At 37.5% G+C, this 22088-nt stretch overlaps 1 protein-coding gene across 4 annotated transcripts in view; it reads right to left on the bottom strand.

Annotated features, from left to right (window-relative positions):
* LOC132132970 (signal peptide peptidase-like 3) overlaps positions 1-15746 on the bottom strand; it is a 29903-nt gene extending 14157 nt beyond the window's left edge. For all 4 annotated transcript variants that reach the window (XM_059545605.1, XM_059545603.1, XM_059545604.1 and 1 more), the window contains exon 1: positions 15293-15746. In XM_059545605.1, the coding sequence (XP_059401588.1) occupies positions 15293-15315 (23 nt within the window). In that variant the 5' untranslated portion in view covers positions 15316-15746. The remainder of the gene's footprint in view (positions 1-15292) is intronic.
* Positions 15747-22088: the final 6342 nt, after the last annotated feature.

Here is a 22088-nt window from a genome sequence, read left to right as displayed (position 1 = left end):
TTTTGTGGAATTAAAATGTCAAAATATGGGTGAAATAAATTTCCTATGTCATTATGTAACATATGTATTTACATAAAAATGAAACGACATATATTCTGACCTGCACTCAAAATGCATACAGAATAAGTGATCACACTAAATTTTATTCTATTTCTAATGAATAAAAACACATACTAATGTATGGGGAAACCCTAAAATAGTCACACTGACAAGAAAAAATGACAGTCTAGAGCCGTGCATGTATCCAGACTGCAGAAGGGCTGAAAAGCGAGGTGTTTGTGTACACGGCTCAAAGACAGGCGTGAGGAATGTGTGCAGGCCCTGTGAGGGCCGTCTGGCCCCTAAAACCCTATAAAACCGCTCTACTGAGCTCTGACTGCCACAATGTTTCAGTCACAAGTGCCCACTGGGAAAGAAAACCCACACATGCGTTATTTAGCAATTTTCATTAAAATTACTTTATTATCTTGAATTCCTGAGCTTTGATAGACTGTTTAGATAATTAGTGGTGTTTGCCAAGGCAAGCAAAGAATTGCTTGAAAGAAAGGATCAGACCAGAATCTCAGAGACTTGGGGGTGGCTCTTTTGACTTTGGCCACAACCTAACAACCACCCAGAAACTCCCTAGCAACGTACAGGACCTACATGACATCACTCCGAGTTCCTCCTGAAACATGTTTTTATTTTGTATTCCAACAAACCTAACTGAGCAGAGACTTTCAAGTAGGGCTGGGCGCTCAATTTATCACGATAAAATATCATATGAGCCGATATCCATACATTTTATATCAATAAGTTTAAAGGCAGATTTTTGCTTCTAAGGGAAAATTGTGGAAACCAGACCAATGTTTGTGGTTTTAAACCAAACTTAGAACATGACAAACACTTCACGCTTTTGAATGCTTTACACTTTTCCAGTCATTTTTCCTAAACAAAATAAATATCTTAATAGAAAAATTTATTTCTGCATGTTCTAATGAGTGAAACGGTTTCAAAACATGGATCAGGTTTGTGTTTTCCCCGTCTCTTAGAAATGCACATGTGACCGTAGCTTGAGTTGATCGTAGTAGTAGCAAGAGTTTATGTTCATCATCACAAACACATCTGTAAAAATGGTAACAGCCTCATTTTTATATGGTGAAATGTATTATGTCTGTTCGAGTTTTATTCAAATTAACCACTGGTCTTCCATAGTAGCAAACATTTCGATTATGATAACCACAGTTAATACCACACATACAGCACCTCGACGAGTGCACATTTTCACACATTATCAACTTTCAAAGCTGTTGGAGTTTAATTTCATATTAATGCCGTCTGAAAGAAAACAAATTGTATTACTAGTTTTACATTTATACAACACACACATATTACACACACACACACACACACACACAAATAAAAATTTCCATTAATATTTGCCACCTCAAATAGATTTCCAGGGTCAATGTTTATAATTAACTTATGAAATCTGTTTGCATTTGTGTCAAATACGTAAATGTAATCAATTAATTAAATCAATCAGAAAAGTATAGGCTGTTACCAATAAAATGTAATCAATGTCAGCCAAATCCATCTTTACAGAAGCTGCACCTGACATGGCATCGGTTTAATTCTGCTCAGAAAAGGCATCAACACAATCATTTCATAATGTTACTAATAAGATTAATTTGAAACAGCCAATTAAGCACATCAATAAAAAAAAAAAGAAAAGAAAGAAAGAACTCATTACAAAGTGTGTCATTATTGTTGATTATTGCCCATGATATTCCAATAATGATACTAATGTTGATTAAAAGAAAGCAAGTGTAATTTCTGCCCCCTTATCTTAAATCTGAGGTGTATTTTTGTTAATTTTGGGGTTAATTTTGCCCTCATTAAATTTCCAACCCTGTTATACAGACATATGCGTCACAATTTAACACGATGCTGTGCATTGCAATATTTTGGGAGAAAATTCATTATGCAGAAAGATGGAAATACGAAAGTTTAGAAATTTTGAGTCATGCCATAATACTCAATACAAATGACACAATACTCTAAGCATAAAAGACATCTCTTAGTGATTGAGAAACACTGGTTTCGTTCTGCTTCAGACAAGCATTCATTTAAATGAATGAACAATATATAAAAACTGTTACAAGGAGCAGAAATACAGATGGAATAATCACAGGACAGAGAGTGACTGAACGGAATAAACCCTCTACAGGATGGATATATATATATATATATATGTATATATATAACAATATATAAAAGTTTGTAAAAAAAATTTTTTTTTTTTCATATCTGAAAAGAAATTTAAATAAATAAATGAAGGCATTTAGCAGATGCTTTTATCCAAAGCGACATGCAGTGCATTCAGGCTAACATTTTTTACCTAAAATGTGTTCCCTGGGAATCGAACCCACAACCTTTTGCGTTGCTAACACAATGCTCTACCACTGAGCAACAGGAACATTATAGGAAAAAGTATTATTTAATGATAGAACTTTAGTATTTCGAATTAATTAGTATTAATTCGAAATATTAGTCATTTTAACTGAACTTCGGACTGGTGGTGGTGAGGCTTTTTTGGTCATTATGTGTTTCTGTCAAAATAGTTGGGAAAAAACTAACAGAAATACTGATAAGATAATGATACGACTCACTGAAATCAAAACACGGATGATAATAGGTGAGAGCCTATGGAAGCACATGGGTAGCGATATTCAATTTGGAATGTAATATGCAAAATGACAATGCAATATGTAAAATGGCAATGCATTTCTGTATTTACATTTTCATTTTCCAATACATTTGTGCAACGTTTGGTGCAAAATGAAAATGAAAATTAAATTACATAATTTTCATTTGCCATTTGATACACCAGTTTTAATATGTAAAATGAATACTAATTTTAACGCTTTATAAGTTGCAAAATTAAAATGAAAATGTATTACAGAAATTATTAGATAAGTATAACATGTTCAAGCAAAAACTGTGGCAAAATTATCATTTAAATGCTATTTTTCTTAAATGCATTAACACTCACAGTCAAGACACTTCGATTGCATTTTCATTCAGTGTCCCGCAATGAATGTAGCAAAATTCAATGTGTACATTGAAAATGCATTCCGAGCCGATCACGTGTCCCCCCCTCCCGGCATGTCAATCACTGCGTGAACAAGGCGGGGCTTGCAGAAGGTCAAGAGACTAAATACTCAAGAAGAGGATTCAAGTGAGAGAACATGGACAAGACAGTTGGTCCGTGTACGTTTTGATCATTTCAGTTTATGGCTTTAATATTTCATTCGCACTTGTGGGCGGAGCTGAAACACTGCTTTCATCTGATTGGTCGAATCGCTCCACCTTCAGCTCGGTCTCTTCATTCTTTCAGACAGAATAAGAGTCAGTGCAAGTGAAGCACTGTAATGTCTGAAACCACCTCTCACTGTTAATTAGCATAATATTTGAATCAGATGATGCTGGCCACATAATTCGTGCTGCTGCGACTTGCAAGAGACCCCGTTAAATTATTTCTAGGTTGTATACTGTATTGTATAAATATTGTCCCACTGATAAAAACCGTGCAAATAGTTCTGTCTCCTTGGATAACAGTGAAGTGGAAATAAATATAGTTAAATTTATGAAATAAAATTAAATAGGATTTTTTGGGAAGGTAAGTCTGGCCAGTTATACAGCAATATGAGTCAAACGAGTCTAAAGATCTGAGCTGAATTTGGTGAAACATTAAAAGTTCTAGTCTGTGTCAATTACTCTCATAATAAATAATAATAATAATAATGTTACCCGTATTTTTCGGTATAAGTTGCATCAGTCCAAAAATACGTCATGACGAGGAAAAAAACATATAAGTCGCATTTATTCAGAACCAAGACAAAACATTACTGTCTACAGCCGCGAGAGGGCGCTCTGGGGTAGGCTACAGGAGCACTGAGCAGCATAGAGCTAATTTTACTATTTTTATTTCAGAAATGTAACAATATTAATTTTTACAATTATTTATTAATGTCACACACACATACCTAGTGCCTTATGACTTAAAAGATGAGAGTGGTAAATGTTACAGACATGGAACTGTTCAGTCTATTATTGATTTTTATTTCCACTTCACTTTTTTCCAAAGAGACAGAACTATTTGCACTGTATTTATCAGTGGGACAATATTCATACAATACTACAACCTAGAAATAATTTGCAGGTCTCAGCAGCACGAATTATGTGCCCAGCTACAACTGATTCAAATATTATGCTAATTAACAGCAAGCGGTGGTTCAAAGACCGAGTTGAAGGTGGAGCGATTCGACCAATCAGATGAAAGCAGTGTTTCAGCTCCGCCCACAAGTGCGAATGAAATATTAAAGCCATAAACTGAAATGATCAAAACGTACACGGACCAACTGTCTTGTCCATGTTCTCTCACTTGAATCCTCTTCTTGAGTATTTAGTCTCTTGACCTTCTGCAAGCCCCGCCTTGTTCACGCAGTGATTGACATGCCGGGAGGGGGGGGACACGTGATCGGCTCGGAATGCATTTTCAATGTGCACATTGAATTTTGCTACATTCATTGCGGGACACTGAATGAAAATGCAATCGAAGTGTCTTGACTGTGAGTGTTAATGCACTTAAGAAAAATAGCATTTAAATGATAATTTTGCCACAGTTTTTGCTTGAACATGTTATACTTATCTAATAATTTCTGTAATACATTTTCATTTTAATTTTGCAACTTATAAAGCGTTAAAATTAGTTTTCATTTTACATATTAAAACTGGTGTATGAAATGGCAAATGAAAATTATGTAATTTAATTTTCATTTTCATTTTGCACCAAACGTTGCACAAATGTATTGTAAAATGAAAATGTATATACAGAAATGCATTGTCATTTTACATATTGCATTGTCATTTTGCATATTACATTGCAAATTGAATATCGCTACCCATGTGCTTCCATAAGAGCCAGCCTGTGAGATTGCAGTTTGTGCATAAATCCCGCCCACTACCGGAAAACCCGTCAGTTCTTAAAAGCTGAAAAAATCCAAAAGGAACTTCGTTATTTTGAAAAGAAACAACAACAAAGAATATTGTTTACATGAAGTACACCAACTGTCTCCTCGCCTTCACACTAGAGTTTACAGTAGAACCATAAACTCATGCCCCCTGCTCTGCACATATTGTATGTCTGTCTCTCTTATGGCCTCAGAAGTTGGACCTATTCGAACTTAAGTGACCTGAGAAGTGGGCATCACAGGATATTCTGCCATGATTACAGGTCGAGACAAACAAATATGTTCCATTCAAAGTGAATTTAAATATTATTTATTTACTGAGGTACATCGTGTCAACCTTGCCCGTGCGTGAAGACGTTGCGCAGCACAAATCAGTAAATGAATGTTCAGAAGTCAAGTAAATGAAAACAATGGGAACAGTTCATGCACGGAGCTCACTTCTAACGAGCTGATTATCTGAATCAGGTGTGTTAACAAAGAGAGACATGCAAAATATGCAGAGCTGGGGGAGGCCCGAGTGTCCCTAAAGGGTGTGTCCCGGTAGATTGGGTAACGCTTGATGTGATTTACATGATTACGTGTCTGAATCCCCTCAGGCTTTATTCTTGCACAGCGACATACAAGTGACTCTTGCTTGTACACAAAACAGTAGGTATGCACAACCTTTGGGCAATCATGTAAACTACATACTTTCAGAGTTTGACTGCTGACAGACATTTCAATGGTGATTTCAGGACACTGCTGTTCTGTTCGGTTAATCTAACAGCTGATCGTTTCAATAGACAGTCCCTGCAAATATACAAGAGGGTGCTGGGAGGCAGAACACTGGCTTGTTGATGCATTTTTGTAAAAGCTGACTTAATTATACAGTCACTACAGGCCAAAAATGCAAAAGAGATGGAGGTTATAAATTCAGTGAAATCACAAACTACAATACAACTAAAATGCTATGGATTTAATTTATTATTATTATTATTATTATTAAATAGTATTATTATATAGTAACAGTTTACATTTTTTATTGTTGTTGTAGTTATTATATACCGTGGCACAAAAATGTATAAACTTTTTAAATAGGATGATTAGGGTAAATTGTACTTATTTTGTCTGGGAAACAATTATCTTCTGAAGCTTCTGAAGAACAGGGAGCAGCTTAACTGTTCAGGAACAATTTGTGACTCATAAACCAATTTCTACAACAGTGGTTCTCAAACTATTTTTCTTCCAAGGCCCCCCCGCCTCTCCGAATCAACACTGCTAGGCCCCACAACCTTTTCCATTCACGAAAACCTTTCTAGTATTCTAGTGTTATTATTTCACAATTCCATGTAATTATTTTTAAACAACAAATTCAGACAGATTTAAACATGCAGTGTTCTTTTTTAGCAAACATACTTTTCTCTGGGTTCATTTCTTCCGTTGAGTCTTTGGAGGCGTGATGTCCATGGTTAAAAACATGAACGCAGTGGAGAGCTGTACATTAATTATGACAACAATGTCAATATACTGAACTGCGTTCAAGCAGAGATATGATGTTTTGGAGATCAGTGTGCCAAGAGTGCACATACATGGTTTGTTTGCACATCAATAATAACAGACACACGTGAGCCTAATCACGCGCATTTTGTCAGTAAAGCCAGTTCTTTGATTAGAGGCAAATCACCATCACCTGCTTTCAGATGGAGCAGCATTTAATAGACAGAGCCGTAGTTCACCGAAAAGCTACGCAATATCACGTTCATTATCAAAGGCGATTCATCTGCGATAATGAGTGCATTATTGTGTAGCTTGTCAGTGATCTAGAGTATGGCACGAGCAGGCACTTCCCCCTCTTGATCTCACAACCTCATTTATCTTTCACAGCCACATCGGACCACCAATACCTTAAGATTTACACTCATTTGAATACAATATGTATTAGTTTGGTTACAAACAGCACTGAAGGCTAGCACACATATCAAGACAAAGTTTCCCTTGGGGCACCTTTAGCAAATTGATGAAAATGGTGTCATTCATGCTGAAAAACTGTCAGCAAAACCGCCAGTAGGACCAATAATCCAATAGGCCATAACAAAAGTGTGGTGGTAAAAAGCGCTCTGGCATGCTACACAACAAAATCCTGTACTGGGCACTGCACACAGCACTGTATATAGCTTTTTGCATTGATTTTGCTTGCTCTTAAATGTGATTCAGTGGTATGGTACTTCCTGAATAGTACTTCCTATTTTTGCTGAGTGTGGGCCGAATGCATTGCAATATGATCATTTATAACACTGCTGTTTGCTGTAATAAGTACATAAAACCTGACATTCCAGTCAACAATTCAATTTATGTGTTATTAGAAATGGACAGCTCAATAAAATACTGATTAGTAAGACCTGAAATGACAGGTTGTTCATCACAATTTTCTTAAATCATAAAACTGTATAAGCTAATGCTTTTTAAAGTCATGTAAGCTCCTGATTCATTACTTGTCACATTTCAATGGCTTTTTGTGTGTTTTACAGTACACTAATAGCAACTGCAGTCACCCTGGAGGTATTTAGGGTTAAGTGCTTTGCTTGAGGCATTAACCACTCAGCTGTCAGTCCATATATTTCACCATTAGTCTACCACAAGTTAAAGTCACCTTATGACTTTTGTCAGTTTGTCAGATAAACATTTGAAGAAAGTTTAACAGTGCTTCTCTCTGGACCTTCACACTGCATTAAATGCGTGGCTACTGTCATATTACTAATGAAAATTATCTATATACACATGCTTCAATACTTCATATTCATGCTTCATACTTCAATAATGTATTTTAAAGTGGGAAAAAAAAGATATTCAGCACAATTAAAAGGTTTCATCCATTGTAATGTGGGTGTTTTATACCAGAATGGAGCCAGAAGCTGAAAATATTGACAATATCACATATTGCTAGCACACAATTTTGAGGAGGCTTTCTGACCAAAGATGCAGACAGAAGGTCAAGTTCACCAGAGCTCAAACTGTCCCACTGTTAAAAAATGTATCATTATTTTATATTATTGCCATAACTTTTATTACATAAATCACTTTCTGTTCAAAAGTTTGGGCTAAGTAAGATTATTATTTTTTTTATTAATCATTTTATTCAGCAAGGAGGAACTAAACTGAATAAAAGTGACCGTAAAGACATTTATAAAGATTTCCATTTCAAACAAACGGTTCATTTAAACTTTCTTTCTATTAGGGCTGGATAAAATAAAATATTGATTTCTCGCCTCCAATCCAATAAACTGCAATAAGTTTTGTTACTTAGAATTTGAAATCTGAAATATTGTTTCATATTAAAGGGTTAGTTCAATGGTGAACTAACCCTTTAGGTAAATTTTATTACAATATTCAAATATTAAATGCCGTTTTGGCATGGTTTAATGTGAAGTGATGGATCGTTGTAGCTGCTCGGTTAGAAGCGGCAGCGCGAACTGATCTTCTCCTCCGCTTTAATAGCAGTTACAGCACGAAATGAACATGAATGAGAACCTGAAGCCATGTTAAAATAAAGAGTACAACTTACCAAAATCTGCATCATGTCTCATGTAATCGCTCAATCAGTGGCTACGTTTATATGCAACCAAATAATCAGTTTGGAATCGGACTGAAAAACCTTCATGTAAACATCTTAATCAATCTGATTGAGCTTGATCAGAATTAGATTTCGATCTGATTGAAGGGGGTGGTTTATTCCTCTTCTAATACGATTGAGAGTGCATGTAAATACTTGATTGGATTAAACCACAAAACTGAAAGGAATGTGCATGTGCAATGAAGTAAATAACGTAAATGGCGTATGACTCACAGCTTTTCCTTTTGAATAAAGTGTTGTATAAATGCAAGTCCTGTCATTATAAAACTCTCTTTTCACTCAGCAACTGTGAAGTGGAGCAGGACTACCTTGTTTTGGATACTCATCCACAGGTCAGGTAGAAAAGTCAGGTAGAGAAGCATTTTGCTAAATATACCATATAACATTCATTTATATATATATATAAATATAATTATGTAGTGCTGGGCGGTAAAACGGTTCATACGGAAAACCAGTGTATATTTCCGTTACGATGTTAATTTTGAATATTCCGCCATACTATGTATTTAATAGTATTTACTTACTCAGTGTTCGGAACGAACGTTATGCTGCGCTGCGGCCGCGCGACACTGTTTCAGACGAACCCTTTACAATGTTGCACTTCTAAGCATTAAGATTGGGTGAAAACTTTTGAACATGATGAAGATGGCCAAATTTGTCTTATTTTGTTGAAATATGATTTTTTTCCCCCATTTAGTTCTGCCCTTCGTAACCAACAGAAGATACTTGTATGTTTCCCGGTACACAAATTAAGTACAATTTACATTGATCATCAAATTCCAAAAGTTTTCACCCCCAGCTCTTAATGCATCGTGTTTCCTTCTGGAGCATCAGTGAATGTTTGAATCTTTTTAAATAGTTGTGTTTGAGTGCCTCAAATGTCCTCAGTGTGAAAATATGTATCTCAAAATCATACAGTCACTGCTGGAAAGGGTTCAAATATGCAAAGATGCTGGAAAACTGAAGAATCTGCACAACCTTAAAGATTTTTCTGAAGAACGCTGCTCAGTTTAACTGTTCAGAACAAACAAGGGACTCATGCACAACCATCAGGAAACAGAAAGACAGTCGTGGATCATCAGATAACAGCACACAGTATTGATAACCAAGGGTTCCCAAACTTTTGAGTGGGGTTATTTTAATAATTTCAGCAATTTTTTTTGAATGGTGGACTAAATGTTAACATCTTTTATGTACAATATCTCACTCGGGACAGTACTAAATAAAAAATAACATGCATTTAGTATGATCTCTCTTATTTTTTGAAAATTACTCACATTTTCACAGATTCCGAAAGGGATACCCAAACTTTCGAGCCCCACTGTATATGCAAGCAGTGTCGTGGTCAGTTAATTCATTGAATTACCAAAAAAGTGATTAAAGCGGACTTAAACTGTGCATGCATGTAATATATTTTATATATATTATATACAGGATATATTTATATATATGTATGCACATGTCTCTGAAATCAGCCCAGCACCGTCTCGCTCATCTAACACATCCTATTTAACTCGTCAGTTCGTGTTTATTTGAGCACTTCCAAAAATGTTATAATCACTTTAATCTAGCTTGCGCTCACTGTTGTAAAAACAGAAGCAGCTCTGGGGGAATGATGTATGGAGGTCAGCACATGCGCCGGTGAGTCTAGTGAAAACCAATGTTTGTTGACAGGAGCAAAGGAAGCAAAGTTTCCTTACTTTAGCAAAAGAAAACCAGACTCTTCGTGGCTTATATCAAAATCCTCTGACATTCTTCTTAACAAATCCTAATATTGTACTTCTAATTCTTGACGGTTGTTTTGTTTTGATCTCTCCGCTGCTTTTCCGCGTTCGTCATTTCTGAGCAGCACATGCACAAAGCTGACCTCAAACACCATTCCCCCGGAACTGCTTCATTTACAGTGAGCGCAAGCTAGATTCAAGTGATTTATTATGTTTTGAATGTGGATATTTTTCTTACAAAAATGCATTAATTCGCTTCAGGGGGCCTTTGTTCACTCCCCGGAGCCATGAGCGACACTTTTATTTAATGGATGTGCTTTTTTATTCTCATGGAACGATGCAGTGCAACACCCACTGAGTGGCATCCAACAGCTTGAAAGATCAAAGACACTTTAAAATAACTCCAACTGAATTTGTCTGAAAGAAGAAAGTCATATACACTTAGGAAGACTTCAGGGTGAGTAATTTATGGCTTCATTTTCATTTTTGGTTGAACTAACCCTTTAAGATTTTATGTAGCGACAAAACATTATATATAGCGCATTTCCCTTATAATAATCGCAACAAGATTTGATAGTTTAGATATGAAACAAAGCCTCAGCTTTCAAAAGCTGGCAATTTTATTACACAATTCAACAAGTTCTGTTATGAAGCTCTTTGTGTTTTGACATTACTGAAAGTCTCATGTAATTGCCTAATAAGCATTTAAACCACAGAAAGATGTCAAAACAGCTGATAAAAAAAGTCACGTAATGTTGCATTTACCAAGGAAAGCCCATTCAATGACCATAGCTTGATATTTAAAAAAAACGTAATTCTAGAGAGGAGCACTTGACAAATATATGCAGTACTGTATATTACTAAACCTGTTCCTCAATATTTAGCCTAATGCATGTTTAAATAATGTGTTGACTTATGTGCAGTTTGTTTATATAAATCAAATTGAATTGAGACTGTATTTTAATCGAATTGTGATACCTGTGTCAATATCCAACCCTTACTATCAATACTTTAAACACAACCCACTTAGTCACACTCTTTGCTTACGATAAAGACAATAATGCATTACAAAAAATGTTGAATGAACGTCTATGTCTTAGCATTTAGCACTTCCTATAATTGCTGTTACTTGTTGTGCAGTGCTGTGGTGGGTAAATTTGTCAGGCACTTTGGTGGGTGATTAAGAAACCTGATTTAAAAAAGCAAAAATGCACATTTGAATTGACAATTATGTCTTCAAGTCAGACAAAAACAGTAATCAACGAGCACACCGAGAACATCTGTTCAAGTCTGTCGTTTTTAATGTCTTAATATAACAGCCTTAACATATTTAACAGCCACTGTGGTTGGAGGGCAAAAAAAAAAAGATTTGTTCATAACACTGGTTAACATTTAGCCAGTTCTACAACTAGACAAAGTGCAAGAGCAAAAAACTCTGCTTATTCCACAGTTTACTACCGCATTTGCGATTTCCTTTCAAATAAGCACTAAAATATTGTCTACTGCAATGCTGTCACACTTGTGTTCTTTGGAGGTAAACTAGACAGAAGAACTCACGGTTTGGTTATGCAGAAAAAAAGGATTAAAAGGACTAACATATTTTAAAGATCAACCAAATTTCGTGCCCTTTTACATATGCTAAGCTAATGTGTTTTGAATATTATTGACTGAAGTATACGTATTTTATAAGAAAGAAGACAACAGCCTATTAAGTACAAAAGAGCTTGCTTCGTTGACATCGTTCGTTAAATGGATTCTTGTCAGACAATTACTTGTTCACATATGGCACATGAGGTCAACAATTAAATACAGATTACTCAGTCTGCTCTGATAATGAGAACACTAGCTACATGGCATGAGCTCACTGCATAAATATTGGTTGTTGTGTACATGCTTGTCATATTTGTGTACATTACAGCAGGTGTACAAGTCAGTGTTACAGTTCACTGATGAAGTCGAGTGTACAGTCATGCCATATCACTTCAACTACTTCATTCAAGAGCTGCTAAATACACAACTGCAGGAAAATCATGATTTCCTGGCTGACAACTTGAGCTCAACAATACCATGTTTCTTCAGGAAAAATAAAATAAAATAAAAATATAAGTAATTCAATACTGCCCGAGATATTAGATACGCAGACGGTTATGGACACGCCAGTCCTATCAACTTCCTGGAAAGTCATTTCATTGATTTTAGCCTGGGATAACTAGATAGAACTAACTTCTGTAACTTCTTCAGTTACAAATACAAATAGAACTACAAAAAGAAATATTTTCTATCAGTTACAGATAAACAGACTCCACTATTTACCTTATGAACACAATGATCAACTTCCGAAACTTATTTCTGAACTTTTATTGTAAATATATTGTACATAATTGTAAAATATATAATAGGGCTGCACGATTAATCGAATGTGATCAGGGCTCTAGACTAACATTTGAGAGCCGCGACACCAGCGTTGTGTGGGGATATTAAAAATAAAGATCATTTAAACATAAAATTACTGTTGCTTTGCATTTATAAGTGCAGTTACTAATAATATTTCATGTTCATTTCTTGTTTATTTTTCTTTTGTTTATAGTTTATACAGATTTCACAGTAAAGCACCAAGTTTGAGTTAAGATGCCTACAAAAATGTACGTTTATTAACAACAGTAACAGGTGCAAAATCAACTTTTTATATACAGAAAATGTATATATTCCACTCTTATTAGATGTACCATTATTCTTCTAGCATATGGAACTGATCAAATTCAGCAAATTAAAGACAAGTTTGTGACTTTTCTTACTTCATACACACAAACAAAAAGTGTAAAATTCATTCAAAAATCTAATTTCTTGATGATTTGATATTTTAAAGTGATTTTATAATTTCAAAATATAGAGAAAAAGTAGAAAAGCCAAATAAGTGCTCCTCTGCTGCTGTCTACTTGTTATAATTGTGATTTGATGTATTTTTTAAATTGTACATAAGTGCTTGCTTTCCACAAAGTATATATTTGTTCATCTCATTAAAAATTACATTCAAACTGCTTTAAAGTGATGGAAGTAATGCATTCGACTATTTCTACCACAACACCATGGTTATAGTTAGTGTTACCGCTTCTGGTTTCCTGACGTATGTAAGCGCCGTTTATAAAAGATTTTTGTGCAGAATTTGAATGCTTCTCTGTAAATCTTGCAGCAACCTTATTATTGTGCGTCAAATTCAAATGTTTTGACTGGATCTCGCAGCACTGAAGTATATGTTCCCTAACAGAGTCGCGAAATCAGTTTGGCTCCCGAGGAAATCTGTTCTGAGCTCAGACAAGTTTGTTTGCATCGTGGACCGAGCAGCCGTAATATATAATAATATTATATATCTTATAGTATATAATCAAATCTTATTTTATTTTTACATTTTAAATAAGCCATTTAATCCTTATATATAATGTGTATGTGTGTTTATGCATGTGTGTGTGTGTTTATGCGTGTGTGTGTGTGTGTGTGTGTGTATATATATATATATATATATACACATACATACACACAGACACAGTCAACTAAGATTCTCTAAATGTTAAATTGTGTCAGAACAAACATCTTGATCGTGTCAGATAACACAAGCAAAACATGGTCAGGTCAAAGTGTCAGAATTTTTTTTGTATATATATATATATATATATATATTCATGTTAAATAGTGATGAATATATAAAATAAATAAATGATACTGCAGAATTGTAGTATTGTGAAACATAGAATAATATTGTAAAAGCATGATTTGACCTAATATAGGTTCATGCTAATATATAATATCTGATTATAATTTATTTATATTTAAATTAAATTTGAACAAATATATGAATGTATTAAATATTAAATTACATCTACAGTATAATTTCATATACGCAGTTTTTTTTTGTTGGTTTAATTATTTTGTGTTTTAAATATTACAGACATTATACACAAGATAAATCATAATAAATTCATTTTATTTAGATAACCTCTCAATATAGGCCCAAAACATGGAGGTCAGCATCAACTTGGTGGGCTAAAACACTTCATACATTCCAACATTTTTGCAACTTATCTCTAGACTTATCACTAATAGTCCCACACAGTTGATGATTGAGGCATATGCTGTCATTCATATAAACCTAGAGTAAAATATGGAAATCACAGCTCACCATGAGTTAAACATCATGTTTACACACCACAGCCTGCGTCTCAAAACCTAGTGAGCTGCCAACCTAGAGAGCGTTCGATCATCACATCCGCATCATTTTTGGAATCATATGACGCCAGAACCGGCGTCTATGTAGTCGAATCTATGAATCTATGTAGTCAGCTCCCTGGGCTTTTGAAACACAGCCCGTGTCTTGCATATACACAGCTCTCTTCCTTAAAGACTGGATTAGAGCAGCTAATGAGCTAAAGCACCGCAAGCACGACCCAATCTCAGATTAACTGCTACTAAAACACTGTTTCTGACGAGAAACGACGAAGTAATGATACAAATCAATTAAAATATATTGATTTAATAATGTTTCAGAATGCACTGTAGTGTTAGCACGTTGGCGAACGGAGTTTCCCTTTGTGTCACTACTGAATCAACCGTATTTCAAACAAACACACATTCACACGACGGGAAATATGCGTTATTAACAGCAGAAGGGTTGTTAATTAATTATTTGTGAGGTAAAACTGATTAAACGAGCGGCTGGTTTGACGGCAGGTTGGAATTAAAACACCAAACCCGCATATAAGAGAGCTAATGGGCTACATTAGACCCAAAATACGCCTCAAACATTCACCGGAGCGCAATGCTGCCGTGTAAACATCGAAACTGAGGTAAAAGCACACCTTTTAGATGCTGACACTGGCAATATGTGTGTTAAAGCGCACTGAGTGTCGGTGTTTTGTGTCTGAATGGTAATATTTTCTGCTGGCACTCACCAGGAGTAGCTCTGCTCCGCCATGTCAGTCAGTCAGGCAGGCAGCAGCTGAGGACTCGGGTTCGGCTCAAACGACGAGATTATCTCCTCCACACGCTCAAGGTTTCGCCTTATTCACTGAGTCCCTCCGATAACAACATGGCGATGTGTTTTCCTTCGGCAGCTCGCAGCAGAAATGACAATGATTGTGGCTTCGCTGCTAACCGCGGCTAAGAAACCAAAGCAGTCCGGGGGGAAAAAACCCGAAACGTTTCGCTGACTTCAGCTGGCTGGCTGCCCTCACAACAGGCCCCGCTTTCAAAGTCCCTCACATGAGATCCAAATCCATCTTGGGTGTGCATGCAGATAGAGATGTGTGTTTAGGTTTGCCCCGCTAGCTGTAATGGAAGCGCACGGATAGCTTTGTTTTCTGTTGCGATCACACGGGAGCGCGCGACTGTCGCCCCAGCCAGAGGAGTGCGCGGTCACGCCGTTGCTCACACATATATGACTGAAGGCACAGGCTCTGCCATCAGGTAACATGCGGTATTGCAGCATTGACATGCTTCTCATACACTGAACAAAATTATAAACGCTTTTGTTGTTGCCTCCATTTTTCATGAGCTTAATTCAAAGATCTAAGACTTTTCTATGTACACACAAGGCCTATTTCTCTCCAATATTGTTCACAAATCTGTCTAAATCTGTGTTAGTGAGCACTTCTCCTTTGCCGAGATAATCCATCCACCTCAGAGGTGTGGCATATCAAGATGCTGATTAGACAGCATGATTATTGCACAGGTGTGCCTTAGGCTGGCCACAATAAAAGGCCACTCTAAAATGTGCAGTTTTATCACACAGCACAATGCCACAGATGTCGCAAGTTTTGAGGGAGCATGCAGTTGTCATGCTGACTGCAGGAATGTCCACCAGAGTTTTTGCTTGTGAATTAAATGTTAATTTCTCTACCATAAGCCGTCTCCAAAGGCATTTCAGAGAATTTGGCAGTACATCTAACCAGCCTCACAACTGCAGACCACGTGTAACCACACCAGCTCAGGACCTCCACATCCAGCATCTTCACCTCCAAGATCGTCTGAGACCAGCCACCCGGACAGCTGCAGCAACAATCGGTTTGCATAACCAAAGAATTTCTGCACAAACAATTTCTGTCAGAAACCGTCTCAGGGAAGCTCATCTGCATGCTCTTCTTCCTCATTGGGGTCTCGACTTGACTGCAGTTTGTCATCGTAACAGACCTGAGTGGGCAAATGCTCAAATTTGATGGCGTCTATAAGTCATTCTACGAAAGCACTGTATAACTGATATAGGCTTATGTTTTTTTTATTTATTTATTTTTCCTTTTTATTCAAAACAATTCCAAACATGCTTAATATATCAGGAAATATCTCGTTTCTCAAATATGTGTAGGTAAACGCGTTTTGCACCTTTATAGATTGTTATTTGATCAATATATGGAAAAGAAGTGTAATCTATTAACTACACATAAAAGCCCGACTTTTTACTTAAGTGCCATATCATGCCATAAAATATTTTTAATACGACTGAATTTGCATTTAATGTAAATTTTTATAACAATATTGTAAGTTACTTATTTTAACACTTTCATTTTACAGAGAGTAAAGAACATTTACATTATCAAAAAACATTTTCATTCAGTCTAGCCAGAGTTCAGGCACTCTGAAAAACTCCCATTAAAATCACTGAAGCACTTTACATTATGAAACGAATATCTTACTTACATTCGTACGCACATCTGCACTTTTTGTTGTTTCTGATGAGAGAATTCGCTAAATAATTTAGTCAGCAAGCAAGTAAACAAAACACTGCATTTCAGTGATTACTCTTCTGGACGTCTCTGATTGGCCATTGCATCCATAAGCGCAACAGAATAGTTTCTGATTGGTTATCATGAAGCGTTGTACGAACGCGTCTGTCTCTGGCTCAGCGCCAGCCAGCGAACGCAGATTTGAATTTAGCAGTTGATGCTGTGCACTGAACGATCTAATTTCACCGCTGTGATTGTATCAAATATATAAAAAAAAATAATATTCGGCAATTTTTTTTTTGTTGTTGTCGTTTGGAAGCTGCATTTAAAATCCACTTGGCTCAGAAATCTGAGGGGAATGGGCATGACGCCTCTGACCATCAGCTCATTTTGCAGCATGATAATGCATGGCCCCATGTTGCAAGGATCTGTACACAGTTCCTGGAAGCTGAAAACATCCCAGTTCTTGCATGGCCAGCATACTCACCGGACTTGTCACTGTCACATGTAAACCATGGTCTCGGGTTTTGCACTATGTGGGTGGAGTGAGTGTGTGTCTTGCGTCAGCACTGATTGTTTCTTGTGGGCGTCTTCGGAACCCCGTCCACTCCTCTTCATCCCCGGATCTCACCACTCACCTTCACGGCTCTTCCCCCACAGTTCCTGTGTCACGCTCTCCTGCTGCCAACTCACCATCACGCTTTGGATCACCCGTGAGCTATGTCTTTTCCTGGAATACTCCCAGACCTTCAAGATTCACCTTACCTCCTGTCTTCGTGTTCATTGTTTGTTTTGTTATTCAATAAATATTATAACTCGCACTTGCTTCCTCACCTCTTTGATATCATTACAGTCACCCATTGAGCTTGTTTGGGATGCTCTGGATCAGCGTATACAACAGCATGTTCCAGTTTCTACCAATATCCAGCACAGCCAATATACCAATATACCAATATCCCCCCCCCCCCCCCCACAATACAGTAAAACTGCAAATTTTAGAGTGGCCTTTTATTGTGGCCAGCCTAAGGTACACCTGTCTAATAATCATGTTGTCTAATCAGCATCTTGATATGCCACACCTGTGAGGTGGATGGATTATCTCGGCAAGGGAGAAGTGCCCATTATCACAGATTTAGACACATTTGTGAACAATATTTGAGAGAAACAGGCCTTTTGTGTACATTTGCCGGCAGCCATATCACCCTGGAGCCCAAGACCGGTTTCCCACTGAAGCTAAGCAGGGCTGAGCCTGGTCAGTAGCTGGATGGGAGACCTCCTATGAAAACTAGGTTGCTGCTGGAAGAGGTGCTAGTGAGGCCAGCTGGGGATGCTCACCTTGTGGTCTGTGTGGGTCCTAGCGCCCCAGTGTAGTGATGGGGACACTATACTGTCAACAACCACCGAACTTCGGATGAGACGTTAAACCGAGGTCCTGACTCTCAGTGGTCTTTAAAAACCCAGGATGTCTTTTGAAAAGAGTAGAGGTGTGACCTCGACATCCTGGCTAAATTCGCCCACTGGCCTCTGATCATCATGGCCTCCGAAAAATCCCCATATCTGCTGATTGGCTTCATCACTCTGTCTCCTCTCCACCAGTAAGCTGGTGTGTGGTGTGCGTTCTGGCACACTATGGCTGCCGTCGCATCATCCAGGTGGATGCTGCACACTGGTGGTTGACGAGGAGATACCCCTGACAATGTAAAGCGCTTTGAATGCCTAGAAAAGCGCTATATAAATGTAATGAATTATTATTATTTTTATAGAAAAAGTCTTATATATTTGAGTTCATCTCATGACTGATGGGGGCAAAAAAAGTGTTGCATCTATAATTTTGTTCATTGTAATTGACTTGGCTGAAACAATATAGTGGGCCTACATTTAAAAAGAACAAGTGTGAAAAAGCCCAGGAAGCTGCAAATGATGTTATAGCTTTGTGATGGAGTCTATGATAAATTAATTACGTGAAACCCATTTTGAAAATTAACCATGGTTGTATTGTAGTAAAAGTGTAGTAACCATGTTTATTACCATTTGTATAACCACAGTTTTACTACAAATATCATGGTTATACTATGTGTAACAAAGCCATAGTTAATTTGTGGTTACTGTGGTTTAACTGTAGGAAGGTTTTTTTTATTTTTTATTCTGTTATTTATCATCGAGGCCTAATTTTTTTTTCCAGGGGAAACTGGGGCTTGTTGTCACTTTTTTTTACTTAAGTTAACATTCCTCAAGGCAGGTTTGTTTTTGGAAGTCTATTTTTATAAAGACAGTCTTGACTACAACATTTACAGCATTATTGGATACGATATAAAAGAGACAGTTCACTCAACATGTTGTCATCAATGGGGGGCACGTTGTCACAATGGAAAAAAAAACATTGAACTGCCTACACACACACACACCACGTACAGTGAGCATAGGAAATTATCACCCCCTTTAAATTAATCACATTTGGTTGCTTTGCAGCCTGATATGAAGACGGATACAGTTTTTGTTTTATCCAGCTGTATTTACTCAGTGCAACTTATAACATTCAAGTGAAATATATAACACCAATATGTATAAAAAAAAAAATAAAAAAACAATCACTGAGTTGGTGTGTATCAGGGTACTTGTGTAAGTATTTTGTTGAACATATTTTCTTTAATTACGGTATTAAGTCTGTAGGTAAATGTCTCTGTTTCTACTAACATCGCACATCTAGACATCTAGACTATATTTGCCCACTCTTCTTTGCAGAACTGCTCAAGTTCAGTTAAATTCGATGGTGATTGTTAGAGGACTGCAGTCTTCAAGTCTTTCCACAGAGTTAAAGTGGGGTTTGCCCCATCCATTTTTCCTTCTATCCTGACAAATGCTCCAGTCCCTGCTGCACAGTAACACCCCATAACAGGAAATTACCACCTCCATGCTTTACTGAAGGAATGCTGTTTTTTGGATGCTGAGCTGTATTTGATTTCCGCCAGACATAATATTTAGTGGTGAGACCCAACAACTCAATTTTAGTCTCATCTAAAGTATCTCACCCCTAAGTATTCACCCCTCATCAACCGTGTGAAGCCATCAGTGAGAACCATCAAATGCCGCGTTTCCACCGCAGGAACTTTATCCAGGAACTAGGGACTTTGGCCTGGTACTTGGTGTGTTTCAACCGCAGGAACCAGGAACTAAATAAAGCATTGGTTGAGTTCAACCACCATTTATTCGGATCATCTTCAAAATATTACTGTTATTGTGTCATGAAATGTAATTTTAAAAGTATTTTAGGCGAGAATGTAGTTGTTTAAAACTCAAATCTGTGGTTTATTTATAAAGACAGCACCTATTTAAAAATGTGTTTCGCCGATCTCGGAGACTGTGAGCTCCACCCGATCAATGTGAGCTCAGTGCTCATGTATCCGCCGAGAGCAGCCTCACCTCAGCTAGACCATCTGATATGTGCCGCTGGCTTTGATGTCTCTTTAGTGGTTAACCAAAAAATATCATTTGTTTTGGGTAAATCTAACAGGTTATCTTTGCTCTGTATTCAATCTATCTATATGTTAAAATGAAAATAAAAAAGGCAAATTTATATAATATTTCATTTCACTGTAATGGCTGTATATATACACATATCCCTGAACTAACATTTCTGCAGCTGTTATTATGTTTAAATGAAAATGAAAGGAGGGAGTGGTATTTGATATCCTTTTTCGTTTTATTGTAAACGTACAGAGAGGAAAATTGCAGTAGTCAAGGCGATCTGACTGATGTTATCAAGTATGCTGCTGTTTGCAGAATTACTGGACTTGCTTCGTCGCGGACATCACACTCCCGAGTCGAATGCGCAAAGTCTGAACTACCGAGGCTGCACGTCCAAAACTAGCGTACTTTGTTTTGAGAAACACGCGCAGACCTACGTCACGAGTCTATTTACCTAATCTTCACGGTACTTTACAGTGCGGTGGAAACACAGAAAGCAACAGGTCTGGGGGATAAAAGTTCCTGGGGAAAAAAGTTCCTGGTACAAATGTTCAGGGTAATTTCGGTGGAAACGCGGCAAAATTGTGGCCAACTGGAGCAGACTTCAGGACAGGTTACAATACACGGACTGGAGTATGTTTGCTTCTCAGGCTGCCTGTGGCTCTCACACGGACATTGATATCTATTCCTCCTCTGTACTGGATTACATCAACACCACCATTGACAGTGTCACAACAGAAAAACAGATCACATCGTACCCTAATCAGAAGCCATGGATGAACAAGGAGGTGCGACTCCTGCTGAAAACCCCGCAACACTGGCTTCAGATCAGATGATGCTCAGGCACACAGCAAATCCAGGGCTAATCTGAGGAGGAGCATCAAAACGGCCAAGAACTGCTACAAGCTAAAGGTAGAGGAACACTTTTCCAACTTTGACACCTGACACATGTGGCAGGGCATCCAGGTCATCAGTGACTACAAGCAAAGCAACTCTACTCCCAACGGTCACAGACGTCTCCTTCCTTAACGAGCTAAATGACTCTTATGCTCGCTTCAACAGCGACAGTAAGGAGACAGCCACCAAGATCACACCCTCAGTAGACCACCAACCCCTCAAACTTACCTCCACAGATGTCTACACTGCATTGAGCCAGATCAACGCATGCAAGGCTGCTGGCCCAGGTGGCATTCCTGGACATGTGCTTAGGGCATGTGCAGAGCAGCTTGCAGGGGTCTTCACAGACATTTTCAACCTTCCCCTTACCCAAGCAACTATGCCAACATTCTTTAAGTCCACATCCATTGTGCCAATTCCGAAACACTCCTCCCCGATGGGCCTAAATGACTACTGCCCCGTAGCACTCACACCCACCGTTATGAAGTGCTTCGAGCGACTGATCCTAGCACAACTCAAGGACTGCCTCCCACCCACACTGGACCCACATCAATTTGCCTACCATAGCAAGAGGAGCACAGAGGATGCAGTATGTACAGTGCTGCACTCTGTACTCACACACCTGGACAATCACAACACATATGTACGGATGTTGTTTGTTGACTTC

This window comes from Carassius carassius, chromosome 49 (genome assembly GCF_963082965.1).
Source record: "Carassius carassius chromosome 49, fCarCar2.1, whole genome shotgun sequence".
NCBI lineage: Eukaryota > Metazoa > Chordata > Actinopteri > Cypriniformes > Cyprinidae > Carassius > Carassius carassius.
This window is presented reverse-complemented; position numbering and strand designations above follow the sequence as displayed.